Below are 20,942 nucleotides of genomic sequence, written 5' to 3'. Positions count from 1 at the left end.
GCGGCGACAAGTAGCAGTTTGTACTCCCTGGTCAGTGTAAAGGATCGTCGCCCCGCCCACTTTCCCCTACCCGGCCTCCTAAAGGACAACGGTTTATATACCTGAGTAGTCTATAAAAGTAAGCGTTTTTGCAAACAAACAAGAGCGCATTATTCATTGTTGATAATGAATTAATTAGTTTTATGCTTAAGGGTATAACATTTCTTGGTATTGACTGGGTTGCAAATGCCTAACGCTGCTACTGTACGACGCTTTTTTTCAATTTTTACGACCGCTCTGAGATAAGTGCGTGTGTCTGTACGTGCGTGAGAGCGCGTTTGTGTATGGGTGCGTGTGCGTGGGTAACGCGGAAATCAGTCCATGCGTTACAAAAAATATGATTCGTACTAAGGAGTAAGTGGACTTTTTGGCCTCGTGTGGATGCAGTACTGGTCTGCGGCTTGTAAACACCTAAAAAAGCCAACTTTACGCCCTTGGTACACAATATATTATTTTTGTCGCCGAGCCAGAAGATTGTCAGCAATTGATTTTTGTTGACGGAAAGAAAAGATTAATCATAATATGTTGAGTTCAAAAGCTTTGCGCGACTAGTTATTACTATAAGAAACGTAGCACAAACAAGAAGAAAAGGGTTTCAGCAAAATATCGTTGTTTTGACAAATATTCTTTTATTGAAATAAATGTGTCCTAATATAGTTTTTTTACAAGTTTGATTATCTTGACATGAAGCTAGTTTTTTTGTTGATTATATATAATTCGTAATTCTATATTAACTTATTAAGTATAGTTCAACAAGAACAGTCAATGATCTATTAAATTACTTACTATAGAAAAATACTTAATATATAAATAAGGCGTTTTACAAATTTATCTAGGGCGTGGGAAATCATTTAAATTGCATTCAGTATCGGAGCATTTTTATGCAGGTGGTATGTTTTTGCTATTTCAATCGTGTTCTTCTTGAGCACACGAACCAGCAGCGAATCATTCTTTTTCTCAAACTTGACGTTTTCCAAGGATTTACTGGATTTGTAATCTTCTAGGTTGAGTTCCTTTTTGCCGGTTTCTATCAGCAGCTGCAATAACGGCTTGTTGCAATTCTTTTTAGCCAAGTCGTATACTGTAGAAGATCGAGTTCTTGCTTTTTTGAGTAGAGCTCCCTTTTTTAAAAGCAAATGAGCTATTTCTGTGCAATTACTTTCAACGGCCAAAAATAGAGGCGACTTTGAATCTGGTGTTTTCCTGCTTGGATTGACAATGGCTTTATATTTTAATAAAAGCTGGACCATCCTGTACGACTTATTTTGCACTGCTATATGAAGAGGTGTCAAGTTGTCTTCAGAGAGCTTATTTACTTTGGCTTTTTGTTGAAGTAGCGTCTCGACAGTCTTAAAATCGCTTCCTTTGACGGCATCGTGTAAAGATACTTCCTTTGACTTTTTGTGGCCCAGGTTCAGCTGATTCAGTGAGGTTACAATGGCGTCGGTACTGGTGGCTTCGGAGTTCTGCAACAAATGAGAAGAAGGCATGATTAATTGAAAATTAGTTGGTACAAGCTGCAAAAAATGACAAATGATAGATGTTCAAAGTTAGGGAGCTGGCTCTGATATGGTTTCTAATCGCTTAGACTAAGCTTACTAAGTATTTAGCTTGCTTATCGTTATAAATAACGGCTAGTTTCGAATGAGCTCTTCGAGGTTCACTCAGAAATGATCTTCTGGCGGCGACAAGTAGCAGTTTGTACCCCCTGGTCAGTGTAAAGGATCGTCGCCCCGCCCACTTTCCCGTTCCCCGGCGTCCTAATGGACAACGGTTTATATACCTGAGTAGACTATAAAAGTAACCGTTTTTGCAAACAAACAAAATCGCATAATTCATTGTTGATAATGAATTAATTAGTTTTATGCTTAAGGGTATAACATTTCTTGGTATTAACTGGGTTGCAAATGCCTAACGCTACTACTGTACGACGTTTTTTTTTTCAATTTTTACGACCGCTCTTAGATAAGTGCGTGTGTGCGCGTGTGTGTATGTGTGCGTGTGCGTGGGTTAACGCGGAAATCAGTCCATGCGTTACAAAAAATATGATACGTACTAAGGGCTAAGTGGACTTTTTGGCCTCGTGTGGATGCAGTACTGGTCTGCGGCTTGTAAACGCCTAAAAAAGCCAACTTTACGCCCTTGGTACACAATATATTATTTTTGTCGCCGAGCCAGAAGATTGTCAGCAATTGATTTTTGTTGACGGAAAGAAAAGATTAATCATAATATGTTGAGTTCAAAAGCTTTGCGCGACTAGTTATTACTATAAGAAAAGTAGCACAAACAAGAAGAAAAGGGTTTCAGCAAAATATCGTTGTTTTGACAAATATTCTTTTATTGAAATAAATGTGTCCTAATATAGTTTTTTTACAAGTTTGATTATCTTGACATGAAGCTAGTTTTTTTGTTAAGATAAGTTAATATAGAATTACGCATTATATATAATCAACTTATTAAGTATAGTTCAACAAGAACAGTCAATGATCTATTAAATTACTTACTATAGAAAAATACTTAATATATAAATAAGGCGTTTTACAAATTTATCTAGGGTGTGGGAAATCATTTAAATTGCATTCAGTATCGGAGCATTTTTTTGCAGGTGGTATGTTTTTGCTATTTCAATCGTGTTCTTCTTGAGCACACGAACCAGCAGCGAATCATTATTTTTCTCAAACTTGATGTTTTCCGAGGATTTACTGGATTTGTAATCTTCTAGGTTGAGTTCCTTTTTGCCGGTTTCTATCAGCAGCTGCAATAACGGCTTGTTGCAATTCTTTTTGGCCAAGTCGTATACTGTAGAAGATCGAGTTCTTGCTTTTTTGACTAGAGCTCCCTTTTTTAAAAGCAAATGAGCTATTTCCGTGCAATTACTTTCAACGTCCTAAAATAGCGGAGACCTTGAATCTGGTGTTTTCCTGTAGTCGTAATCGCGTGAACCCAAGGTTTTTCGGGTTCTAGGTGGCTGAAAGAACCCAAAAATTTGGTCTGGGAGGTGTGCCCTCAAATTTCAATTTCGTTCACTCCGTCACCCAAAAGTGTCCGGTTTTTCTGGATTTGCACATATGTGTAGGCGCCTCTGCGTGTGCGTGTTTGTGTTTGTCTTTTCTTTGGCACTGGATCTCCACAGGTATTATCGTTAGATATTATTTAATATTTTTATCGTTGACATTTCCATCTATCCTCTATCTACTTAGGTGATTACTACGAAATTGCCTATTATTTTTTTAAGATATTTTAGTTTGACTGTTTCGTTCAATTTTTATGATAAAAAAGGTGATTTAAAAAAAAACATCATATTTTTCATACTGAATGTTCAACCGTTTCGATAAATTCATGACATTAAATAACAACAATATATACTTATTGTAAATGTTTTAAGCCATTTAGGCGACTAGTTTTTGAGCTAAAAATCGTTTTTTAAATAAATGTGTTTATTATGTCGTATGATTACGGGAGGCTTTAAATATGTTCGAATTCGAGGAAATGATAGATCTTTTGATCACCTAAGCTAACTCACTCTGTATATCCTGTATGATTGAACATTATTATTTTTGTTAAATTTTATAACTTGCTAACTTAAGGTCAGTATGTTTTAAGAATACTCATGGTTTTATGAGATTATGGTATTTAAACTATTAATGTTTAAATGTTTACCTCGAACCTGATATTATAACGGGGTTTGCGGGAACTAGAATCGCACAAAAGTAGAGCTACTAGGAGAATTCGTCCTCATGTCTCTGAGATCTCTATAGGCGTGCGCTCTACTACCGAGCCAACGACGCACAGCCCTGCACTCGCATTGGCTAGCCTGTTATACGGGCGCTGTAAACACCAAGGGATATATATATGCGTACGTTTCCGAATCAAGCTAAATTAATTTCATACATAATTCTATAAAGTGTTTGCCATTATGATCGTGATATCGAATACAATGTGAATAATTTTCAGCAATACAGATTCATTTGCACTGAGCCTTATGTGTATGGGGAATTGTACGGAAAAATGCCATTTTCTGGTTGGAGAAACCGAAAAAAACAAATGTTGTGGCACGCGACTGCAACTTTTTTTTTCTTATTGTATATGTTTAAAAAGTGAAAAGTGAAAAAGTGCCTTGTGACACTGTTTTCTAGGCCCTTTAAATTCGACGAAAAATAGCCATTGTTCAGCGGCATGTACCTAATGCATAAGGGCACAAACAGAAAATGTATTACGGTAGAATGAGATGTGACGGCAGGCCCAGCGCGGGGATAAGAGAACAGCAACAGATAACTTGCCTGGCGTAGGTAAGTTACCGACCGAGTGGCGCTAGTAGCCAAATGTAAATAGTCTACCTATGCGCGGGTAGATGGCGTACGCGCATGTAACATGTGGGATAACGTGGTCCAGCTGGACCTTATGTGGAGCCCCACTACCTCCAGGAGAGCTCGGAGAGGAAAATGATGCAACCGGACTTCTGTAAGAGTGACTTTATTAGTTTGAGTTGCTGAGAGTACAACCGTCAGACTCGAAAGCCAACGACATTCTGGCCGCGCGCAGGCGGCGAGTTCTCCTCCACCACATGGCGGCTTACCCTTACTCCGCAGGAGGAGGGGAGAATTCCCACAAACACAGGAGAGAGGGAGCAACTCGGGTATATAAGGAGTCCCGGAGCCAGCAGCGAGCATTAATGATCTGGCTCTCAACTGAGTAACGTGCGAATGGTAGTACTCGCTGCTTGCTCTGGTCTCCACCATACCTAGTAGTCTATGAGCCCCAGGCTCTCGAAGAGTATGTGTGAAGTCCACTCCATTTCCTGTAGGCTGAGATACAGCATCGCTCACAAATATTTATTAAAAGAATAAATGAATAACTGCAAAATATAAATAATTTTGACCCTTTATTAGAACGTCCTCTCCCATCCCCCATCAGTTGTGTCATCGGTGCAGGATGGTAGTACCCTGTTCTTAGGTGGCTCATCTGGTCGTAGATTCATGGTGAGACGGCAGCACCTCACGCATCAATCTAATAGCTGCGTGGTTTACCTAAGCGTTTGGGGCGTGCGTAGTGGATAGACCCTAGTCACCTCCTTCAACACGCGAGCAGCTCTCCTCTGGTGGGTCTTCCACTTCAGAGCATAGGGAAAGCTTTTGTCCACTCAACAGATATTACCGGGTGGATCAGAGTTCGTCATCGTTCTTCGTATGTACTTGTCTCCTGATTTAGTAACCTCGGGTCACGAATTCCTCGCGTTCGTGCTCTAACCCGTTTTAGAGAGAACGGGAAAAGAGCTTCAATTATTAAAAAAAATGCGTTAAAAATGCTTGATTTGTTCAAAATATTATTTGTTCAAGTTACGAAAAATCGAAAATGCGGAAAAATCATGAAAATTGCAGGATTTTTCGAAGTCAAGAAATTTGTATCTTTTTTCATAATTTTTCCGCATTTTCAATTGTGCGTAACTTTTGACCAAATCAAGCATTTTTAACGCATTTTTTTTAATTGAAGCTCTATTCCCGTTCTTTCATCCTACTGTAATACATTTTATGTTTGTGCCCTAATGCATTAGGTATATGCCGCTGAACAATGGCTATTTTTTGACGAATTTGAAGGGCCTATAAAACAGTGTCACAAGGCACTTTTTCACTTTTCACTTTTTAAACATGTACAATAAGAAAAAAAAGCTGCGGTTGCGTGCCCCAAAATTTGTTTTTTTTTTCGGTTTCTCCAACCAGAAAATGGCATTTTTCCGATAGAATTCCCCATATATTAAGTAGTTCATTTCAGTAAGTGATTTAAGAGTAAATGTACGGTCCTTTTTAGACTATTTTATGTTTGTGAACACTTAAGGTCTACAATAAAAGAACGACGTACAATAATATGAATTCTCTGCGGTAAAAAGATAGGTAATTTCATCTCTTTCATATGGAGCAATTAATTTTATCAATTTCTTCAATAACTTTATTAGAAAAAACTGAAATCTTAAAATGAATAAATCACTTAAATAGGCGCGTCTACAAAATGTAAGAACTGGATTTTTTCCCATTATGTTCCAGTAAGAACAAAGAAAATAAGACTAAGAAATTGAGAGTAAATCGACTGTCCTTGTTGAACTATACTAATTTTGAAAGGAAGCAATAATCATATTAAAATTACAATACAAATTACTATTATAGTAAAAATTTAAAGATCTTTGAATTTGTTTATTATTTCTTTATTATTACAAAGATAATGTTTAGCAGAGCCAATTATTATCCGCAATAACGTTTGCATCTTCATTTCTAGTGTGCCTTTACGTAGTCAGTAGTATCGTCCCGATTGACCAAGCAGTCGTTATTATCTTGAAAATATGTGTACAATTTGAGCATTTTCGATAAATAACTAATATTATCATATATTTACCGCTGCAAAGTTTTCTATTGATATAATCATTACTATAGTTCCTGCTGTCAAATACTTGGGATTTAAAGTGCGTCGCATGATCATGAGCACGAAAACTCGTGCCCTCGAAGATGTTCTATACCAATCGATATAATATCTAATAAACAACAGTGATATTTTTTAGAATTGTTTCACAATTCAAACCATGGAAAATTCGTATTCATATGTCTGTTTGTATACTTACGCTGTTATACGCATATCGTTGCATGCTTGTATAACTTGCTCTCCAGAACAATTTACAAAAAATAAATAGATTATAACAATCGGCGTTAATAGCTTAGCTCGTATAAATGTACGAACATTCGCTCTGCAATATTTTAACTAGAAAATACAAAATGTAAAATTATTTTAATAAATATAAAAAATGCGTTATTTATGGTCGACTAAATAAAATACACTGAGAATATACTGCACGCCGATAATGTTCTTATAAATTTATGGCAGCCTTTGTTGGTACTTTAATTTATTATAAAATAAATTATTAGATATAATTGCCCGCATTCGTTAAAAAGTACGTTACATAATTGTTGCACTCAAATCATAAGTATAATGAAAATAGTAATGAATTACTTTCCCAACTTTGCAATAATTTTTACGGTAAATTTTCTCAGCGTGCGTAAATAATAATAAACATAGTTTTATTAATTACTCGTTTACTTCGTATACGTCAGTTGCCAAAGCAGTTAAAGAAGAAGCTTCCAGGACGAAAAAGTCAGCACTGAAAACTTTCTCGATTATCTGTATGCCTCTGCAAAATTTAGAAAAAATTGTTTAATATTCACAAAATTATTCTGATTCGATTAATATGAAAATTGTTAAATTTACTGTGGATATTTTCAACCTGAGAGCTTGTGCATGCATATCGATAACTTTGACTAACTTAGGAACTATCGATGTGTCTTCTACTAATTCCAGCAGTGAATTATTGCTTTTATCGTATGAAACTGCATTTTGTAATCGGTATCTAGAATCATGAGGTGATATTTGAAACAACTAATAAAGTCGGATTTAGCAAGTAATATTAAATTACCTGGCGATTTCATATAGAGCACAAACATGTTTGACGCTAGATATATACGTTGCGATGGCAGACATATACGCAAAGCCAGCGTAAAATACGATAACGGTTATATGCACGGCAACTTGTAAATCGTACAATTTTTCATTTATTACCATAGGTCTGAAGTAGTAAGGAAAGCTATGTGGTCGATGATATTCTGATTTCTCTTTGAGTATTCGAGGAAGTAAATCGACGCACGAATATATTATGAAAGCAGAAGAACAAGAAACTGAAAATAGTAAAATTTATCAATAAACTAATGGAATGATCGTATCGTAAAGTATACTCAAAAGAATAGTATAATTCATGATACTCATGATAATAAAGTTTAACTTTCGGCCTTCCAATAAAAATGATCGTAATATGTCACGTTCTGAGGTATCGGTCAATTGTTTCCAATCAGTCGCTATGCGTTCATATAATTTCTTTATCTAGATTCAAAAAAGTTATAGATAAACGGTCAACCAATGTGAATTCATTAAATTAATTGAACAAGTTAATTTACGTACCTTATTTTGCTGATTATAAAGAATCGTGCACTTAAGAAGACCAGCAGAACAGTAAAATATGAAAATAAATGTCTCTTCAGTATTCACGAAGTCAAACTTCGACTGTGATAGAATGCCGGCTACCTTTTAAAAAGTAAGCGTACGTAATTAGTTGCTAAAAGTAATATAAGAAAAAATGCAAGCTGTAGTCACAAAATACTATCTTACACTTACAAGTGTAAAAATAAACAGTAGTGTGCTGCTTGCCAACATCGCAAAAGTGATTCTTCTTCTTAATTTTGATTGATAAGGCCATAATCCGCAAATTGTCAAAAAAATCTTGTTAAGTTTAAAGTATTGCCCATCAAATAAATCCATTTTAACAGATACTACATCAATACTTATCATAAAAATCTTGTACATCACGTGCATCAACAAGGTTTTTTAAGCCATCTAAAAAGTGGAGCGATTACAAAATACTTGCTATCAAACAAATCCATTTTGACTTATAGTACATTTACATTATACTCAATCAGCTGCCGCTGAAATACCCTGTACATATCTATAATCTTAGGATAAATCGTTCCATGAAGAACGCAAATGTATATGATTAAGTATTAAGTGTATATTTACAACTTGAATTACAAGAAGTTCACTGGAAGTGATCAAAATACCTATGTTAATTATGAAACTTTATTTACCAACTTTGGTCATTTTCGGCCTTTAGTTCGAGAAAGTTCAAACCCTGCTATTAGCCTCGATAAGTTTCTATCTGTTTCTGGAAATTTAGCAACCATCACTTTATGTTGATCGATTTAGTCGAGTGAAGATTCTATTGTAGTAATATATAATATTGAAAGCTATAATATGTATAATGCCAACTATAACATATACTTTGATACAAGCGTAGTTTTGTTACTCAACTATCAGGTGGATTCATTTTTTTTTAAATGCTACCCTGGTAGAAAATTTGCCCCATATCTGCACAGAATCTGGCGAATTTTATGCTGGGTGGCCAGAATATCTTGGAGAATCTGGGCAAAATCTACTCCCAGTGGCGACGGTACTCGGCCAGAATCTGGTGGCGAACAAAATAATAGTAAGCATTTTGAAATTATACATAAATTAAAACGAGTTTTCTCCTGGAGTTTCGATAAAATTTAAAACATAATTAGTCGAAACTCGTTACTCGGGGGTTTTTAAGGTTGCAGAACACGAATATCGTGACGGCAACGCTCCCCGAGGTACCTGGTGCCCGGGGTGGCCAGTATCAACGTCGTCTCCTAGAGTTTTACGGATAATTAATAATATATTTTGTTGAGACTCGCTGATTGGGGGTTTTCGAGGTCGCTGAACACGAATGTAGCGACGTGTCAACATCAGACAGTATCAAAGTCGTCTCCTAGAATTATTTTAAGTAGAACACCATATCCATGTTCCGTCTCCCGAGAAATCCCTGAGTAACGTATTTAACTCAATTACTATCAAATTTCCACAAAATTCCAGGAGATGACGTTAATACTGCTCACCCTGGGCACCAGGTACCTAGGGGAGCGTTGTCGTCGCTACATTCGTGTTCAGCGATCTCGAAAACTCCCAATCAGCGAGTCTCGGCGAAATGTGTTATTAATTTTCCATGAAACCCCAGGAGACGACGTTGATACTGCCTACCCTGTTCACCAGGTACCTCAGGAAGCGTTGCCATTTCGATATTCGTATTCTGCGACCTCGAAAACCCCCGAGTAAAGAGTCTCGACAAAATATGTTGTTAATTTTCCGTGAAACTCTAGGAGACGACGTTGATACTGGCCACCTCGGGCACCAAGTACCTCGGAGAGTGTTGTCGTTACGATATTCGTGTTCTGCGACCTCGAAAACCCCCCGAGTATCAAGCTTCGACTAATTATGTTACAAATTGTAACAAAACTCCAGGTGACGATATTAATACTGTCTACCCTGGGCGCCAGGTACTTCTGAGAGTATTTCTGCCGCGATATTCGTGTTCAGCGACCCCAAAAACCCCTGAATAACAAAACTGGACTCATTTCCATCAATATTCACGAAGTTCTTATTTATTGTAGGATGTACACTTTTATAATTTAAGGTTAGGGGCTCTTTTTAGAATTAACTCCCCGGCCAGATTATGGCCAAATCTGCCAAAATCTGCGCAAATTCTTCGAAAATTTCTGCGCAGAAAATGTTTTCGGAACTGCCCAAAAGATAGTTTCGCGGCCAGATCTTCCAGCCAATTTTCTACCAGGGTATCGTCTACAAAAAATTGATGACCAACATGTGTGCTCGCGAAAAACCGCGGAAATGTAAATGTGTACATCATCTTTTTCGTTTTGTGGCCAGCGCTGGTATCGAGCAGAGTGTATAATATGGTAGCGGTAATAAAAGCGATGCTTCCAAGACAATGCGAACACGTATATACTATGTCCGTGTGTACCCTTGGTGTTTGTTAACATATATTTAGCAGGAACTCTTTTGTTGCAGCCCATTTTGACAATTTTATACAAAGGAATATTATTTCTCTAGACCATTTTAGAGACTTAAAAACTTATAATTTTCTTTTTGATTCTAGCAGTATAAACAGTTAGGAATTTTGTCCTGTACGTACAAATTGTATGTTACCTAGTCATAATGCAATGTACAAAGTTGATGAAGTTATTACTGCTCTATCCCCTGGTAAAAATTGGCCGATTTAAAATGGTGATAAAGCTAAGAACTTGGTAGTTTTCTTTGTCAGTTCTTGTTACAAGATGTCACGCTTTTTATCCTAGTTCTTTGGCAGTTCTTAGATCGAGCTGTTTTTGAAAACTAATGCCCAAGATAGTTAGTCAAATGACAACGTTTACTTAGCTCGGTTGGCTAAGGCGAGCGGCTATCCTTGTGCAGGGCTCGGGTTCGAGTCCCCGGTCGCTCGAAATTTTTCGGATGATTTTTCGCATGCAAATTATTATTCTATATATTTTCATTAAAAAAACTCGAATACAAGCCTGCTAGTAATGATTTTCCAATTCTAACCTCGAATCGCCATTAACCACGTGTACCTGTGTCGTATTATTTCACCAACTACCTTCGGAAAAAAATAGTTAAGAATACTCAATCCAAAAACTGCCAAAAAACTAGGATAAAAAGCGTTACATCTTGTAACAAAAACTGACAATGAAAACTATCAATTTCTGAGATTGACAACCTCAGAACTTCCAAATAACTTGGATACCGTTTCTACCAGGGCCCTGCCAAATAGTCAATAGAGATCGGTTAAATTATTAATTGAATTCTAAGCTATATCTGAATCCCATTTTTTGCAAAAGAACTTGATTTGAATCAATATGATCGACAGGAATCGATAGGAATCGATGAAATTCCATACAAAAAGGACTAGAAAAATTAATAGAAACTAATGTTTGGTATCAACCATCGACTTCAATTGTTGTTTTCCGTGTTAAAATATATTGACTCTTGTTAATTCTAATCAATTTAAAATTGGATTAAAATTTAAATTTCGAAATTTTTGAAAAATTATTTGGTAACTTTAAAAATATTACAATTTCATTAGTTTTAACCAAAATAAATATTTTGTTTTTCTTCAAAACAGTTGGATATTTTCATGTGGAAAGATCTGAAATGTACTAGTCTTCGCGGCAAAAATGAAATGTACTAGTCTTCGTGGCAAATCTGACATGTACTACTGTTCGTTAGGAGCGACGATATATATTATTAAGGCTTTCATGTTTTTTTTTTGTAATCGGGGTGAAAATTAAGTTTTAGGTGTTATTTTTGCATGTGTATTCAAAAAGTAAAATAGAAGAAAATCATACGCCAAGCATATTTATTCATTCAAATGAACATTTATACATAAAGTTAAGACTATGTAAAAATCTATGCGTAAATTCGCGGACATTTCTTAATCGTAAAACTGTGATAACTACAATTTTTGATAATTCTAATTGATATGACTGTTCCTATTTGCAATTCTTCGTTTACATTACCAAGCATCTTCTATGAGTTTGTGAGTTTCTTTTTTATGTTCCTTTACTGGAATATATATCTTCTTGACGATTGTGTGAGTATGCTTATGTATATGATGAGGTACGTGAATACGAATGTGTGTGCTGAAATTAAAATTTAATGCAGATAATAATATTAGAAGTCTAATTAATTTATGAAAAAAGTTTATCACAGATTAATTTTAAGTATGAACTTACTGTGATTTGCCACCGGGTATAGGCGTACAATTTACTACTGATGTCAACATCAATAAGGCGTAAAACGAAATCTAAAATTTTGACTTGATGTAAGTATATATACATGTATTTTATATTATGTATGCATATTATATACTATGATGAGTATTTCTACAGATAAATATGCAATAACTTAATTCAAAATTAATAAAAAATGGTATGAGAAACACACCTACAGTATTTGTTTTTCAAAATTAAATAATGGTTCTTCCTTTTTAAGGGGAGGTGGGAGCTATAGCTTCGCAAATTCGCCACGGGGTATTTATTATTTCAAATGCCAAAAAAACTAAAAGCCGTATTGACATTTTCTATCGGTAGAATGATTCACTTATCTCAAACCTATGGCGCTCTGCTCATTATATTGATGAAGTTTCAAATTAAAAAAAGTTAATAAGTAAAATTGGTGTTTCAGGTTGGCGCTGTAATCGCATGAACACGTGTAAACACCCGCTTGTATTTCACAACTTTTACAAAAACCAAAAGTCCGATTGGTATTTTTTTTTCGGTAGAATGATTCACTAAACTCAACACTATGGCGCTCTGGTCATGGTTTTTTATTGCAAGCTTTATTCAAAAAGTTATATGGAACAGAAAAACAGTGTTTTCAGCTCCCACATCCTCTTAAATATCCTTTATAAAAATTTCTTATACTTTAATTACGAAGCTATTAAGGCTGCACTTTTCGACGTTTTTGATGATGAGCAACTATGTATAGCTAATCATTAAACAAAATATTAGTGCTTTTAAACGTAGATAACTTGTTACCTATAGGTATAACTTAAGGATTTAAAATATCGTAACAAACTGCAGAAAGGTGGACCGGTAGGAGTGACCCCTGCAGAGTTTCTTTTTATTTTTGAGTTGAGTTTATTGCGATATTTCCTGTAGAACCGTACCCATGGATTCAAGCGATTCGTCATTAAAAAACGCAGACTTAAAAGACAAAGAAACTGTTGCGTTTGTTTACATGAAATAAAGGCATAATAAAACTATCACTCACAAATGCGATTCTCAGTTGCATGTTGATAGATGCCACCAGGGATTACTAGCGCTAGAACGGCTAAAATCTCTGCAACCAATGCTGCACTAGCTGTCAGGCTAGGTAAGGAACTAAAAAGACACTTGCCGCGACGAAGCCTTATAAACGTAAACATAATCGTGAGCGGCGTAGCGTATCGCTCATTTTGCCGCCGCGTGCAGCACTCAAGATTTTCCCCATCACAAAACCCCACTCAATGTTTCACTCTCTCCTCGCTTCAATTAGTTTGAGCACCTCCGGATGTATTGTGGATGCTTATACACATACTTCACCGATGTCGACATTTTTCATCGAACCACTGTAAAGCTTCTTTGCCGATCGTAAAGAGTCGCGAAAAAGCGGCGGCACTACGTATCTTCTTGGTAGCAAGTGCATAAATCATATGGGACGTGGAGTCACTGCGTGCTTTTCACGACAGCCTATGCAAACTGCCCGAGTTGTATACGCATAAAATATAATTTATCAATATTGAAGATTTTTCGATTTTTACAAGCTTTATACATGACTGAAAAGATGATTCATGCAATATTTCTATTTTATCAATAATAACATATGAAACCAATTCAAATCATCATATGGAAAATTATACAATCAGCATAATTTTTGTAATAACATTTTTAAAGATTTTGGACTGAAGCTACACTCTAATAAGTGGTGTGTGTTATTGCCGTTTCTTTGATTTATTTCTGTTAAAATAGGTGGATCCTACGAATTGTATTCTGCATCTGTGATATTTTTTATTGAAACCTTGTAATCTGTACTTTTTAAAAGTGTGTGTTTATACAATTAACCTGGTTTTATTCATTTAAAAAAATCAATGACAAAATGCTTGTATTTCAAGCGTGTTTGACAAAAATTTGAGTTTTGATGGACGCCGTAGCCATCTTACCCCCGCTACAAAAATAGTCCATCTCCCCCTTTGTTGCTCTATTTTATGAAAATGTTGAAGAAATAGGTTGGAAACTTTTAATAGTATAGATATATTAAAATGCTTAGTATTTCTGCTTGTTTGTAAGAAAATTATAAGCGCATTTCTACGCGATTTTTTGTAAGCGCAATGGATATTATGCTTATTACTCAAATCAGCATATTTGTATAATAGTTGCATGACTAACACTTTTCAATATTTAAGCGTTATGAAATAATATAGGTAACAAGGTTACTCGTTTAGTTGCGGGTGTTTTTGTTTTCAGTGAAAGGATCATAATATACGTGCAATGTCATTCAACGTAACCGCTTAACTAAAGTAATAAAGTAATAAGATTGACACCCAATGGAAATAAGCATACAGTTAACTCATAAAAAAACTATATTTTGTAGTGAAAATATTCAATAAATAAATTAATAATATGTTGATGATGATGTTGATGTACTATTACAGAGTTTTGAATACCAAATTTTTAACATTACATTTGTTTAAAATATATAAAATTCTCTGATTTCAAATTTATAACAAGATTTTTCAATTGCTTATAACTTTTTACCAGTGCGGATGGAATTTTTCGTATGCTGTCTATTTGTTTAAGTATCACTAGCCATAGACCTTTTTCACGATTTATTGTATTTATGATGATTCAAACACTTAAAAGTTGCGATTGGGTAAATATGTGTTAGTTTTTATCAATATTTTTCTGTTGATTGTTAAAAACTATATTCTAAATGTATAGGTAGGATACTATAGGTACTATAGGTAGGATTCTTTCATATTATTAAACTAGTTGTACGGGGAAAACAAGCCATCCAATAAACGCAAACCCGCGCTACGCGCAGGAACACGCGCTAATAATGTTAAAGAAATGTGTTAGAGCTAAAAGCGAGATGCCGTACAGACACGCGTACTGCAAATGCGCTTTAATCACGGCAATCGGCGTTAAAATGTCGGAAGTAATAAAGTAGCCGAGCGTTCGCGCGTCTCACGGCAAAGGTCGCAGTTTTGACATTACCGTAATCTGCTTAATGCTATAAAGTGAAATCTTGCGTTTTATTCTCCCGTCAGCGATTCATCCCTTTCACTTTCCACTCCATCGTGCTTTCCATTTCGGGATCCCCTCCTCTTTCTCTCGTGCTCGCAGGGCTCATTATGCGATTTTTGCGCGCACAGCAGCGCGCCGGCGCTTTTTTCCGCAACTTCTTTCTTCGTAGATTTTATACGTACATCGGCCATTGATTATACAAGACTATTCTTTATTAGAGCAATTTAAAATTCACGCTCCGACTGTTGAATGCAGAACTTGCGGTACTTCCTGATCGGTCTACAAGCTGATGCTGCTGATACTGCAGTTACCTCCGTTGCGTTGTTGGAATTTCTCTTTTTGAATGCCGGCTTGAACATTTTTTGACTCTCTCAATGTATCATCAGTGCTCATAATTGATGGCTTATGAAACGCTTATGTTTACGATGTTCCCGGTGTGAAAGCGGCGGCTTTTCAAACTATCGATTTGTCGCAGTAACGACTGTTTAATTACAATTCTGTTCTATTATTCAACAGAATCACTATACAAATTTGTTAAATTATTTTCTACTGCCAACTCGGGGATCAATCATGCAAAAGATACAAGTTTTAAATTACAAAGGTAAAAAAATACTTTATTAACATAAAAACGCTATAAAAAACATGACAATATTTACAAAACAACAAAATTATCGCATATAGTACAGGTCTGCAAACACAACAGATAGGCAGTTCGGTTTACACATGGAGAGGCATTTTACGAGTGTTCGTCACAGTCTGAGATGATAGCATAAGATCTAATAATATTTGGCATTCGACTCGCAGAAAAGCACACAATGCAACTAGCCGTCAAAGTATAAAAAAATGGTATTGTGTTTTAGTAAGCATAGTAAGGGTGTCAGCCGTACGATAATCGCCATCGGTATAAAAAAAATACGCCACACAGTCGCTCTTTGCCAGAACTCGTTCCGCGGAGCCCGGCTAGCAAACTCCATCGTTCTTTCGGTTAAATACAAAAACTCTCTCTCTCGCTCGTTTGAATAAATTACTTCTTCTTATAGTGATAGCCAGTGAAGCCGCTGTGGTCACCGCCGCCACCGCTGCTGCCACCAAAGGATCCGTGTCCTCCCGACGAGTAGGAGTCGCCGCCGTGGCCGCCGCTGAAGGCTGAGGCCGAAGCCGAGGCGGAGGCGAACGAGCTCGAGTAGTCACCACCGCCGTGACCTCCGTGACCACCGGACGAGTAGGAGTCGCCGCCGCCGTGACCTCCGTGACCACCGGACGAGTAGGAGTCGCCGCCGCCGTGACCTCCGTGACCACCGGACGAGTAGGAGTCGCCGCCGCCGAAGGAGCCGTGTCCACCCGACGAGTAGGAGTCACCACCGCCGAAAGAAGAGCCGTGACCACCGGACGAGTAGGAGTCGTGTCCGCCAGAGCTGTAGCTGCCCAGACCACCGCCGTGACCGCCGGAGCTGTAACTGCTCAGACCACCTCCGTGACTACCACCGGAGCTGTAGCTGCCCAGACCACCTCCGTGACCACCACCGGAGCTGTAGCTACCCAGACCACCTCCGTGACTACCACCGGAGCTGTAGCCGCCGCCGTGTCCGCTAAAGCAATCAAGAATGCACTTGTTAGATTTTTCTGTTTCTTTCACCTGATCATTGCTTAAAAGATCAGTTCCAAAAATCATTTCGTACCCGCTGCTGTATCCAGAAGAGATGCTGTTTCCGAATCCGCTAGATCCGTGATCATCATGGCCACCACCAAAGCTGGATCCTCCGGAGCTGTATCCTCCATGACCACCGCCGGAGCTGTAACCTCCATGGCCACCGCCGGAGCTATAACCTCCATGACCGCCGCTGGAGCTGTAACCTCCATGACCGCCGCTGAAGCTACCGCCGAAGCTTGATCCGTGATCACTGTGACCACCTCCGTATCCACCGCCGAAGCTCGACGAAGCTACGAAACCACCGCTGCTGCCATGACCACCTCCGTGACCACCGCCGCTGCTGAAGTCATCGTGTCCACCTACACACGATTAAATTTCCGATCAATAATGTTTCTTTAATGGACTATTGGATCCACCTTATTAATCGAACAAGTCAAAGTTCTACTGACCTCCAATGCTGCCGCCAAAGTCATGGCCGCCGCCACCGCCGTATCCACCGCCGCCGCTGTATCCGCCGACGTCTCCGTGACCACCGCCGAAGCTACCGCCGAAGTCGTGGCCACCGCCGCCGCCACCGCCTCCGTATCCAGCGAATTCGATACCACCGCCGCCTCCACCGTGGGAAGGTCCGTGATCATGGTGGACTTCTTTCTCGTGGTGGTGCTCCTGAGGCAGGTGGATTCTTATATGGACACTGAAACAAGTGAAATTTCCAATCAAATTTATGCGCATTTATTCACGAGTATCAAATATTTCTAACTCACTAAAAGACATATCGATATGCATTTAGCGTAGTTTATCTTATCTACGGCCATTAATTTTGTAATTTATAATGCGAAGACTGAATATTATGACCGAGTAATACAGCAATGTAATGGCTCGGGATCTTTATAGCTTTGCTAATGTATTGCAATTTAGAACATTTGAATAACCATTTGCCTATTTGCATTTTAATATACATCAATTCTATTTAAGAAAACCTAAATATGCATGTGCAGCATATACGTATACGGATATAAAAAAGGATCCATACGTTAGAGTGTAAAGCTTGTCGTATACGCGCATTTAATGGTCTTCTTATAGCCATATATCTCTACAGTAATGCATACATCAGAAGAAAGTTTAGAAAACGAATTAATTAATCTATGGTATTTCTTTCATCGAACAACATGTTGTTATCGATTCCTAATGTCATTACCATACAGAAATATTTGACTGGTATTTGACTAGCTGTTACCAATACATGTCATGACCATATTGGTGTCAAAGTCAGTTGGATAACAACAATTGTGAGCAGAAGAAAGACACTTACTGTTCCTTTCCAAAGGTGGCGGAAGCCAATGCCCAGGCCGCGACAAATACGAAACTCGTTATCTGTGAAAAAGAGAAATCAATTCCTTAATATATCATGAGCGAAAGTAATATGACCGCTGGTTTCCTTTATGTTAATATCGAATGCTGTCCGGTCGCTTTGCATCAATTTTGAGGAAAGTTTTGTGTGAACTAATTTTGGTCAATGATGCCACATTAGCATTTCGATGGAAACTTTTCACTGTTTTACGCGTGTATATAAGGATTAGTGTTTGAGATTAAAAGCTTGATTAATATTTACGGATAGAAACTCGCAATCACTGCATATCCTGATGTGCATGTAAGATCGTTTTTAAAAAAATTTGATTTCTTCATGGATTTTTGCTAGGAGCTATTGAAAAAATTACCAATTGAAACCCTAGTTTTACAGATCTGAATTGTTTTACCACGACTATAAAATTTGGCACGCTTATATTAAAAATTTGAATTGACTGTAGTTTAAATCGCACAAAGGAGCTCTCAAAATGATGAGATTTTAGAGCACTGATACGAAATGAAATACAAATTTTCTTTTTCATAAAATAACTATTTAATTAACTGAATAGTTTTTCACAGAACATGTTACTAGCTACATTAGCTTAAATTAAACAAAATTATAAATTAATAACTTGTCTTTAAAATAGACGAAAATAAATTAATAACTTTTCACTGGAAATCACAAAACATCTTCCGAACAATACGATTACTAGCACAAAATCAGCGTCGCGAATCGGAGAAAGAAAAAGCGCGCGCGATTAGAAAACAAAAGAAGAACAGATCCTTACAGCGAGGCGAGCTGCCATGGCGTCTCACTCCTCGGCGTCTGTCTCGAAGGAAAAACTTGGTCCTCACTTGTTCCGTGCTCGGCTGCTGGGATGCTTTGGCCACGGGGCTTTGGCATACACTGTCATATATATGTGGGGGCCTGCGCGATTTTATACCCACGCCGAGAAGAGGAGCGTGAACGGGGGCGGCCATCCGGCCTGCCGTACGCGTGAAACGGAGAAAGAGAGAGAGAAAGACGTCGTGAACGAGAGCGAGAGTGCGTTGCTGCACGGACCACCTGATGGTGGGGGAGAGCACACTCCGCTCGACGAGGAAGCCGCACGAGCACGACCGTGACCCAGAGAGTGAGCCGTGAGGAGACGAGCATCTGCGCACACGCGAGAGTTGTGTGTTTCCCAGGTAGGCGTTATTGCTTGTGTCTCTCTGTAATGCTGTTTTTACAATTGCAACGACCGCTTCTTGCGAGATTATGCAGTTCAGTGTGATATTACGGTTATGGCTATGGGTGCGCGCAGTAAAAGTTTTTGTCTCTTTCGATTGCAGAGGCGCCTTCGCCGTCGGTTCGCTTTGAGTTTTGCGTCGACGTTGTGACAATGATTCATGAGTCGACTTTGGGTTGTCAAATAATTTCCAAACATTTGTTGCGTGATTTGTATTATAAATTTCTGTGTTAATAGGATGCAGATTTTTGCCAACCTGGTTAGGATCCTTAAAATTTAAGATCAGATTGACACCGTTTTCCAAAAATACACTCTTAATTGCGTATACCGTGGTCGCTGACTTCGACTCTCCAAATATTATGCGTAAAAAGTATATAGGTAGCTGCTGTATATAATTCTATTTATGCACCATAGTTAATCATATGCGACATCGCGTGTCTTCCGAAGGTCAAAAATTCGTGCATGAAAAGTAAGAGTCAATGAAAAAGAAACCTTTTCTGGAATCTCAAAAAAAGAATAAAAATACATTAGTAGTTTCAAAAACAATTAGAGTCTATATTTAGACTTCGCTTATTTTATTAACTCTATCAGTTGCAAATTGCAAATTAAAGCCTTTTCCGTCACCCTGACTTTAATTTTCTTTCTGATATACCTTTTAGAATCACGTACACGTAACTTCCGCAAGATATTAGGAGTTTCTGTGAGACCATTTCGGTAAATGAAACATTTTTGCTAAAGAGTGGTTTGGCACACTACAAATTTTCACAATAAGCGCACGATCGACCAGCATATCCATAAAAGAGAGAAGCTAAAACATAATCAACTTGTCCAATATTATATAGTATATCAAGATTAACATACTATAAAAGTATATCCGTGTAAATCGATCCGCGAGAGATTTTCATGAATATAAATCGAGTTCCCGAACTGTCAATCATAAAGGGCTCGAAAGTCAGCTGTATAGTAAATCAACTATGTATAGGGAAAACGGAAAAATGAATATTAATTTCCAGCGGCGTGTTTACGCCTCCGTGTGAACCGGTTCCCTGTATAGCGTCACCTCCGTCGAAAAAAGCAAAGGGCCGCTTATTGCAGTGAAATTCACCGCAGTGGAAGTGGCTTTTATCACTGGGCCATAGAGATCGCTCGAGGTGACAAGCCTATAAAGAGATAGGCAAGCGCACGTGTTGTTGCCGATCGCGACGGAGCAGCTTAAACAGACACTTTTTTCTCTCTATCTCCGATGATGTGTCGCATTGCCGGAAACAAGCATTTCTAGCGACTTTTATTATGGCGTGTCGTCGATCCTTTGTACGCCTTTCTAGCCCAACCGCGGATATAGTGTAAAAAAGAAATCGATTGTGTAACACACACTGTGTTGGGAGTGGGAGTGTTTTTTAGCCGTTTTTTTGCAGATTGTGCGAAAATTGCACGTTTTGA

The 20,942-nt window shown here is 37.8% G+C and overlaps 2 protein-coding genes across 3 annotated transcripts; both read right to left on the bottom strand.

Moving 5' to 3' along the window:
- Positions 1-762: 762 nt before the first annotated feature.
- On the bottom strand, positions 763-19,621 carry LOC100117618 (glycine-rich cell wall structural protein). 2 transcript variants are annotated; one of them, XM_008214703.4, is made up of 7 exons: positions 19,062-19,621; positions 18,239-18,300; positions 17,376-17,620; positions 16,955-17,285; positions 16,521-16,864; positions 16,304-16,478; positions 763-1,505 (listed from the first exon to the last, which is right to left on the bottom strand). In XM_008214703.4, exons 1-7 carry the CDS (start codon positions 19,077-19,079, stop codon positions 1,472-1,474), a joined length of 1,209 nt encoding a protein of 402 aa, XP_008212925.2. In that variant the 5' UTR covers positions 19,080-19,621; the 3' UTR covers positions 763-1,471. The 2 variants fall into 2 exon arrangements, with proteins under 2 accessions (XP_008212925.2, XP_001601801.3); XM_001601751.6 differs by having other exon boundaries at positions 766-1,505; positions 16,304-16,864; positions 19,062-19,618.
- Or177 (odorant receptor 177) lies at positions 6,314-8,388 on the bottom strand. The gene is made up of 9 exons (NM_001190630.1): positions 8,245-8,388; positions 8,032-8,154; positions 7,836-7,953; positions 7,493-7,751; positions 7,304-7,426; positions 7,120-7,210; positions 6,647-6,783; positions 6,424-6,559; positions 6,314-6,361 (listed from the first exon to the last, which is right to left on the bottom strand). Exons 1-9 carry the CDS (start codon positions 8,386-8,388, stop codon positions 6,314-6,316), a joined length of 1,179 nt encoding a protein of 392 aa, NP_001177559.1.
- Positions 19,622-20,942: the final 1,321 nt, after the last annotated feature.

The sequence above is a fragment of the Nasonia vitripennis genome, chromosome 1 (genome assembly GCF_009193385.2).
Source record: "Nasonia vitripennis strain AsymCx chromosome 1, Nvit_psr_1.1, whole genome shotgun sequence".
NCBI lineage: Eukaryota > Metazoa > Arthropoda > Insecta > Hymenoptera > Pteromalidae > Nasonia > Nasonia vitripennis.
The sequence above is the reverse complement of the archived record's forward strand: the minus strand, read 5'-3'. Positions and strand labels throughout refer to the sequence as shown.